Source organism: Pinus tabuliformis, chromosome 8 (genome assembly GCF_031772625.1).
Source record: "Pinus tabuliformis cultivar Carrire ecotype Pingquan chromosome 8, CPIR1, whole genome shotgun sequence".
Classification (NCBI taxonomy): domain Eukaryota; kingdom Viridiplantae; phylum Streptophyta; class Pinopsida; order Pinales; family Pinaceae; genus Pinus; species Pinus tabuliformis.
The window spans coordinates 690,508,881-690,517,603 of record NC_142294.1 but is presented as its reverse complement, the minus strand read 5'-3'; the positions used below and the strand labels follow the sequence as shown (position 1 = coordinate 690,517,603).

General features: G+C 38.1%; 1 protein-coding gene across 1 annotated transcript; it reads left to right on the top strand.

Moving 5' to 3' along the window:
• The first annotated feature begins 4,401 nt into the window (after positions 1 to 4,401).
• LOC149237476 (feruloyl CoA ortho-hydroxylase F6H1-2-like) lies at positions 4,402 to 6,678 on the top strand. Its single transcript, XM_089369289.1, has 4 exons — positions 4,402 to 4,566; positions 5,408 to 5,670; positions 5,956 to 6,169; positions 6,388 to 6,678. The coding sequence occupies exons 1-4, from the start codon at positions 4,402 to 4,404 to the stop codon at positions 6,676 to 6,678; spliced, it is 933 nt and encodes a 310-aa protein (XP_089225415.1).
• The last annotated feature ends 2,045 nt before the right edge of the window (positions 6,679 to 8,723 follow it).

Genomic DNA, 8,723 nt, shown 5'->3' with positions numbered 1-8,723 from the left:
TTTTCTAATCTAATTTTTTAAGTAAAAACAACATTCTAAATTAAGCTACTTCTGAATCTGATCTTTAAAGCTGCATGCATTCATCATTGGTTTAAGGAGAGTCGGCTGGCTGACTTCTGCTTTGAGCTGGGCTGAGAAAACAGAATCTATGAGAGCTGGCACCACTTTTTCGGCCGCATTTATGATACATTTCACAGTCATCCATTGACTATGCGGCTTCACCAAGTATGCCCAATAGCACTCCCAATTTAACCTGTTTAGTGCTTGGACCGCTTTTCCCTTTTCTTGCGCCTTCTGCTTCCATTCTGCTTGTTCTGCCTCCCTGATTTGATCGTCCCACTCGTTGAAGAGCAACGCTGAGCCCACTTCTTGTGCTACCTGTGTATTGCTCATAGGTGTTTTTGGGGCTTGTCTTTCAAGATTGATTAGTTTGTTGAAGGTTTCCCATTCCTTATCTAATTCTGTTGTGACGGGTGGTGCTTCAATGATGAGAGGGGGAACATCTCTTGGCAGGGAGGTGATAACCTGCTGTCGTGGAAATTCCATTGACTGAGCGGTGTCTTTAACTAACTCTTCGCTCCTATCTTGGCTATTTTCAGATCTTTTAGAATGCTCAGGGATTTCTTGTCTAGTCTTAGATTTAGATCCGTAAGTGCTTGAATTCCCACTGAGGCTAACGCTTGGAGTAGGTTCTCTGGTAGGTAGTTGCAGCTTTTCTAGAGGAACACTGGCTAGTCTTCTTTCCCTGTATACCATGAATCTTTGGAGGTCATCTGGAGACAATCGCGATTGGGCTTCCCGCAAAATTTCCTGGAGTTAGCTTTTACTCTGAAATATATCATCAATTAAATCCTTTTTCCAACGAACAATTTTATCTTGACTGTCATTGTAAAATCCTAGGCAACCTCATTTGGGTCAAATGGCCTTGCCGGGAATTTAAATAATTGTAGACACGTCATATTCTCTACTTCGGTGAATGTGTGACCTACATCAAAAAATGAAAAGGCCCCACAAGCTACAGGAAACTGTGGCCATATGGCCTTCTTTTTGTCTTTTAGGTCTTTAGTTAGGCCGCCTTCTGAACAGGTTTGATATGCAATTTCTCGAGCCAAAAGTTTGTCAGGAATATACAAAGGCAGGACATGAGGGGGGATGGTGCTTCCAAATACTCTAATATAGGTGAACCATTCTTCTCTGAACCATCTTGCGATGGGGATGATATCTATATGTGCCTTAGGTGAGCACCTTGGGGGGTCTTTATTATACATCATTCTATACATGGGTAAGATAAGCCCGTGACAAATCTGGTAGAAATGTGGAATGAACTGAGAATCCCATAATATCTTATGATAAACATGGATGGGTAATGGGTCCTGAGTTGTCCATTTCCAACCCATAGCGGGAAATTTAGACACATAACAAATAGAATCCATAACATATGCGGATAGGTAAAAAGGAGGATAGATCCTTTGAGACATGGATCTTTTAGACCGGTAATTGATAATAGCCATGAATAGGTTATCAGAAAAGATCTTGGCCTAATCTATAATAACGACATTTGTGGCAGCATCGATCAATGGTAACCATTCAGACGAAAACTTATTGATATCTGGCATCCCAAATAATCTACAAAGCATGGCCGCAACAAAACAATACGGAGAGGTGAGGGAACCAGTGTTGTACATACTGTTTTTATCTTTCTTGAGCGGTTCATCTTTTCTGGACCAATCTTTGGTGGTCTCTGATAGGTTTGGGTTCTCTACCACAAATTTTTTAATGAATTGTGCATGGTAAGTCGCCTGCGGTTCAGGAAGATGATACATGAGCTTTAAGTCTTGTGCAGTGAATGACCCGATGAGCCCATGTCCTTGCATCTTGAACTGTCTGTTGTTCATTTCTGCATTGTCAAGTATCCACTTGATCATATCCGTATATGGGAGAATTTTGGGCCTAGCTGCTATCCAATAAAGGAATGAGCACGCTAGTTCTTCTAAGGATGCTTCGGAAGAGCCGTGTGAGTCTGCGACAGTGGTAACCTTGATTATTCTGGGGTTTTCTTCTTTTAGCAGTCTGTACATGCTTTCCCACGTCGATATCCCCGCGTCTCTGCTACAAGCTGTGTCTGTATATAAAGGTGCCATTTCCTTCACCTCAAAGCCCTGAGCCTTATTTTTCTTTCCCATTTCTTTCTGCGTATGGCTTGGTATCGTCCTTCGTTCTTCGTTCCTGCAACTCACAAGCGAAATGGAAATGACTGATCAAGAAAGGTGATGGGAGAGTCTTAAATACAGTAGATATATCAAATATGCCACCTTACGTGAAGTAATTCTTTGCAAAAGCACGCGTCTACATTTAATAGATGACAACTAATTCCTTTATTATCATTAAAAGCGCATGATCTTGAGTCAGATTATGGTAAGTGGCTTTTCTTGAATAGCGTGCCCAAAAGATTCATGATGGAGTGATTTTGCGATTTGGTTCACAATCGTCGCAGATCGCGACATCGCATTACTGCACTATCGCGCTCTCGCATCGACTCATAAATATAACATCACAGAGTTGATTTGGCTTAATATCGCAACCATCGCTTTATCGCGATATCGCAACATCGCAGATCGCAAAAGTTTTATGCTTGCCATATTTTGTTAGCCCATTCCCTGCGATATGCGATCTTGCGATCGGGGTTATCGAAAATCGGAAAATTTTGAAGTCTTTCTTATTAGCATTACCTGGTGGATACAGGGGCTACTCATAGCTTCTTAAGCAGGAAAGCAGCAAAGTATTTTGGGAAGAAAGCAAAAATGGAGAGGGAATGGAGTGCTTTCAAAGCAGCCAACTCTACCATGAAAGCTGTTGTTGGTGTGATGGAGAACACTCAGGTGAGAGTGGGATGATGGTTTGGAAAGTTGGACTTGAGGATTGTGGACATGGATGATCTTTCTATGGTGCTGGGGCAAGATTTTATGAGGCTTGCACAAGCCATACCAATGGTGGACCGGGACATTCTCTTGATCACAGCTGAAGGAAGAACCGTGATGGTACCGATGAATAGAAGGAATTGCTTGGGGTATAGACCAAGGATGACTTCTATGACTTTGTATCCCAAAGATCCGAATGTGAAGCATGAGGATGTGGAGCAAAGAGGAATTGGGAATGTGACTCAAACAACGAAGGAAGGGAAGCTGATTGACTTCGTTGCAAGAGCAAAGAAGAATGAAGTGAGTAAGAGGGCAATCTCACGAACCTTGAAGCACTTGGCAGAGACATCTTCTACTGATGATCCTCACAATGGAGTTGTGAAAGAAGGGAGTCTGAGTACTACTTCAGAGGCAGTGGTTGATGAGGATTATGGAGGTAGAGATCCTGCTGGTATAGTGGACTTTTGCAGGCATGCTATGGGCATATATGACTTTCAGTTGACGAAGGACAAGCTAGGTGAGCTTGGGTGTACATGTGAGGAGATTGAGGCTGTGCACAGATACTTGAGGACACAACATCAATCTGATACATGGGTGGATGAGAGTCAGGGAGGAAACTTCCTGGCCCTCCTTTCTTTATAGACAACCTTGGAGATGGGTTGGTGCAGGGACCTTGATTGGAAAGGGCTGCACCAACTTAGCAAGGGGCCTTAGGAGGAGGCTTCTTTATGACAGATTGTAGACTTGGATGCAGATGGCTAGATGTTGGGATGGGGTCTACATGGGTTGGACATCATGGACAACTAGAGTCATGGACATCAGGTTGGAGATATGGAGCATGACAATTATGCAAGGACATTATGCAGGAGCATGCGTAGAGGTGTCATTCATGGACATTCTATGGGAAGTGTCGAAGAGAAGAATATTGTGCAGATGCTATTATGACATGGAGAGGTATGAGCTAGTGGAGAGGTTGTACACTCTTGTGCAACAAGGCCATGGCTTGGACATGTTGCAGATGGGATGGAGATTCCATGGACCTGAGCATGGGATTGGACAGGTTCTTGATGAGTCCAAGATGTAGCAGAGGTCAGGGAAAGAGTGATGATGGCATAAGGATGTGCATTCTTGTGGTTTGGGTGTATGGTTGGATTAGCTACCCAACTAGCTTGAGTTATGAGGGGTACCAGTGTGCAGATGTATGGAAAAATCAGTGGAGTATCTTGGCAGGCAGACTACATGGAGAGACGACACATGGAGTTCTACATATGTTGCAGGGATGCTTGCAGTATGTGGAAGGGTCGATATCATGGATAAGACTGTTCGGATATGATGATGATCTTGGTGGATGGCTACCAGGGTGATATGTTGTTGAGGATGACAACGACTTTAGGTGGAGGAGGATGTGACGACCTGCGGTTCCACCCGAAGTGCGACCGCATTCGGTTGAAGTGCGACCGTGGGTGAGCGCGCGGTTGGAAGTATGCGACGTTCTCTTGAAGTGTTATGCGATGATAATGCAACGATATGGAGGACGAGCGTTGGTTTATACGCATGGAGCATGGAACGATATGCTATCGAGGCCGACCTACGATGGGAAGCAAGCCGACAAGTTGTTGGGGCGTTTTGCAATGGCGTTGGGGTGTTGGCAAGTCGGCTGGGCAGCCAGACTTAACCCCACACTTGTGTATATATTGCAAATGCGTTGAACACTTGGAGATCATCATTCGATCACTCATACATCTTCGCTACAAGGAGTAGCGCGCAAATGCAAGGAGGAAAGGTGCAGTTACATATGCACCCATTCTTGGGATAGTCGCACAAGGGGAAAGCGTTGAACTTGGTATTGGGTGAAGGTGCGGGTAGGAGCGCCCGGTGGTTGGGTGAGGCGTGCATGGTGAATGTGTGGCACCCGTTTGGTGCAAAGTCTTGGCGTGGGTGTCTTGGTGACTCGTGTGAGCGCCCGCCCATAGTGGAAGTGTGCAAGGAGACAGGGTGAACGAAGGATTGGTAAGTCATGTGGCGACCGTGCCAAGGTGTCGACGAGCTAGGCAACCGAGTATTGCCTTGTGTTGTAAAATTGGCTAAGTATGAAACTTGGTACTTCAAAGTATACTTGTAAAAGTTTGTAACATTGAAGATTGTATAATATATATTTCGGGCTGACTCATTGTTCAAGGAGTTGCCCCTCCCTTTATACTGTGCAATTGTGTTCTCTTTTATAATTGCTATTGATAATGAATGGGTATGGGTGTTCATTGGTATAAAGGATAAACATAATTATACTTGGTTGCAAAACACAAACTAAGTAGGAAAAAGTGAATTAGGCGTAGTGCACGAACATAAGTATTGATGAAAAAAAAAATGTTTAGTGGCGCTGCACCTCGCCAAGAGCGGTTAAAAGACTACCGCCAATTTTGGAGCGTGACACCCATGATCCTTTAGTGGCTTGAACAACGGAGTTATCTGTTGTTACGCAAATACGCAAGGCATGTGAAAAATGGGGATTTTTCCAAGTCATAAACCATGGAATCCATGTAGAACTTATTGAAGAAGCACTGGCTACTTTGCGTGTATTCTTCGAGTATCCCAAAGAAGAGACGGTGAAACTCAGAGCACCGGCACCGGGAGGTGAGATTCGCATGGGTTACATTGGGTATCTACGGGGTCGATGGAATTCATACGCGTATATGTACCATCATCCAGGCCCAACAGGGTGCAACCCTTTTCCAGATGGCATGCCTCAATTGCGGTAAGATGATCGGTATGGCATCTGTTAGTATTACTTCAAGTCCTCGTATTCATAGTAATTTTTCCGGATTATATTTGTAAAATAGTAATTAGTTGTTAGTTTAAATTAATAAATTATTCAGAGTTTTCTGCAACCTACTTTACATTTGTATAAATGAAATTCTCGTTATGAATACAATTAATTTTCCATTTTACGATCATGATGTAGGAATGCAGATTGGTGATAGAGAAACTGGCGATGTCTCTGTCTAAAACGACGGAATTTATGGAGAATCTCCTTATTCAGAACCTCGGATTACCTGCATTTTAAAGGTCTTTGCTATTCAAGAGCGACAAGCCAGCAGGAAGAGATAGGAGTGTGGGAGCATCAGGACACCACCTTGTTCACGGTGGTGGGGCAAGATGATACTGGAGGGTACCAAGTTCTCAAGGATGACAAATGGTTCGACATCACACCTATCAAGGGCGCCCTTGTCATCAATATCGGCATTTGTGTTCAGGCAATTTTCATCTATAATTCTAAATATTATATGAGCCTAAAACTATCCTTGCAAATACACATTAACAGATATTTTTATTGAATCCTTGCAATTTTCATCTATAATTCTAAATATTATATGAGCCTAAAACTATCCTTGCAAATACACATTAACAGATATTTTTATTGAATCCAAGGATTTCATTCATAGTCCTTCTTGTGTGGTGTACTGTACTACAGGTATGGAGTAGCAACAGGTTCAAGAGTGCTCTGCATCGAGTTGTGAATAGTAGAGAGAGACGACGGTGTTCAGTTGGATTTGGTAGCATTCCAAACCCTGGTATCATAGTGAGGCCTCTTCCTCAGTTCACGACTGACCTCAACTGCCCTGCTGCTTACACAACATTTTTGTTGAGTGATTATCTGGCCAAGAAACGCCGTGACAAGACTGACCCTCCTACTAATCCCGAAGACCTTGTCACCGTTTCCATCTACGCCATCCAGCCTATACCTCAAAGCAATACAATATAGTTGCATATATGAACCCATCGTGGTCACCTATACCTAAGTCTTTAGATGAAATAGTTATTTACGCTGGAATGTATGATGGCTACAACAGTGATATTAAAAATAAGTGATATGTAATATCCATAGCTTTAGCTCTAGCTTTAACAATGAGTGTTGTTTAATAATTAAATATTATTAAATTTTATGAATGACGGTGGTCGAGCAGTTTTGTTGGGATAGATTAATTCAATTGCATTTTGATGGGGTCATTTTGTCTTTTTCCGGCTATCAAAGAGAAAACAAAATAAGAGAAACAATTATGCTAACTTTTTTCCTAAATTTTATAGTATCAAATCATTTGATTTAAATAAGTAATATATATTTGTAGTTAAGTTTTTTTATTTCATTTTTAACACATATATTTTTGAATAATAAAATATTTTAACTCAACTAAACCATATTAACTTAATGTTATGTTGTTATTTAGAATTATTTATTTATATTAAATATACATTTTCATAATAATTAAAATTTATCGTTATTCATGTATCTATTTCTATAAATATAATCATCTATAATTTTATGTATTTGTTTACTTTAAATATGTATCATTATTTGAGTTTATATAGCCATTATACTATTATTTAGTTATTAGTTTATACAAATTTTATTAAAATAATTTTATTTGTATATATTTAATAATTCTTAGGATATTCTATGCTTTTCTCTCCTAACTTTGTTAAATTTATTTTATTTGCATATAGCTTTTATAATTAACAACTATTATGATAATAATTTATTAGTTTTTAGAATCTTGTGATAACTTTTCCCTAATTTTATTTAAAAAGTTTAATTTATATATAGCGACTAATTTTTAGGATATAATAAAAATATGTTAACTTAACAGAACCATATTAACATTATTTTATGTTCATGTTTGGAATTAGTAAATACAAAGAGTTAACTAATAAAAATTAGTTTGAATTATTCATTTGTTTTACATTGATTACAAGATGCCACTTTACAATTATATATATATATATATATATATATATATATATATATTTTATCTTTCACTAATTTAATTTTTATCAAAATTAATATCAAATACTTTGATTTAAACAAATAATATATTTGATCAAATACTTCCTCTTAGAGTGCGCCGCGTACAACCACATTAGATCTCAGTTTCATAATCTTTGTCGCAACACTGACCTTCCTAGTCTTTTATGATGTCAAAATTATAGTGAGCTTGGGAGGCTTCTCTCCAAGCTTTTTGAGCATACAAATAAAATCTTAAATCAAACTAAATAATTTGTTTCTTTAGGTCTGATAGACAAAAGCGTGGTCTCAATGGACATTAACCCTCATCATCATCATCATCATATATTTTTGAATTAAGAGTTTTCTTTATTTGATTCTTTAAAATGTATATTTTTAAATAATAAAGATATATTAACTCAAGGCAACTGACATTACGTTATGTTCATATTTACAATTGGTTAATACAAAGAGTAAATTAATAAAAAATAGTTTGAATCACTAATTTATTTTATGTTGATTACAATATGACAACCATGATGCCCATGAAAATTGGTGAATTATCATAGTTTTTTACTTTATTGACGTTATATTATGTTAGTATTTACAATTCGTTATTTACATTAAACATAATTTTACATGATTCCTAAAATTTATTACTATAGAATTTCATATAATCATCTATAATTTAATGTATTTATTTAATTTAAAATGTATTACTATTTGAGATTATCTAGCCATTATGTTATTTGCTTATAATTTTATTTTTTATTTTATTTTATCTATCTATATATATATATATATATATATATTTCTCTAATTTAACTTTAATCAAAAGTAATATCCACTAATTTTATTTAAATAAATAATATATATTTTCAATTAAGATAATTTCTTTATTTGATTTTTTAACATGTAGATTTCTAAATAATAAAGATATGTTAACTCAGCACAACAATATTAACATCAATAAAAAGAGTTAATTAATAAAAATGGTTTGAATTATTGATTTGTTTCATTTTTATTAC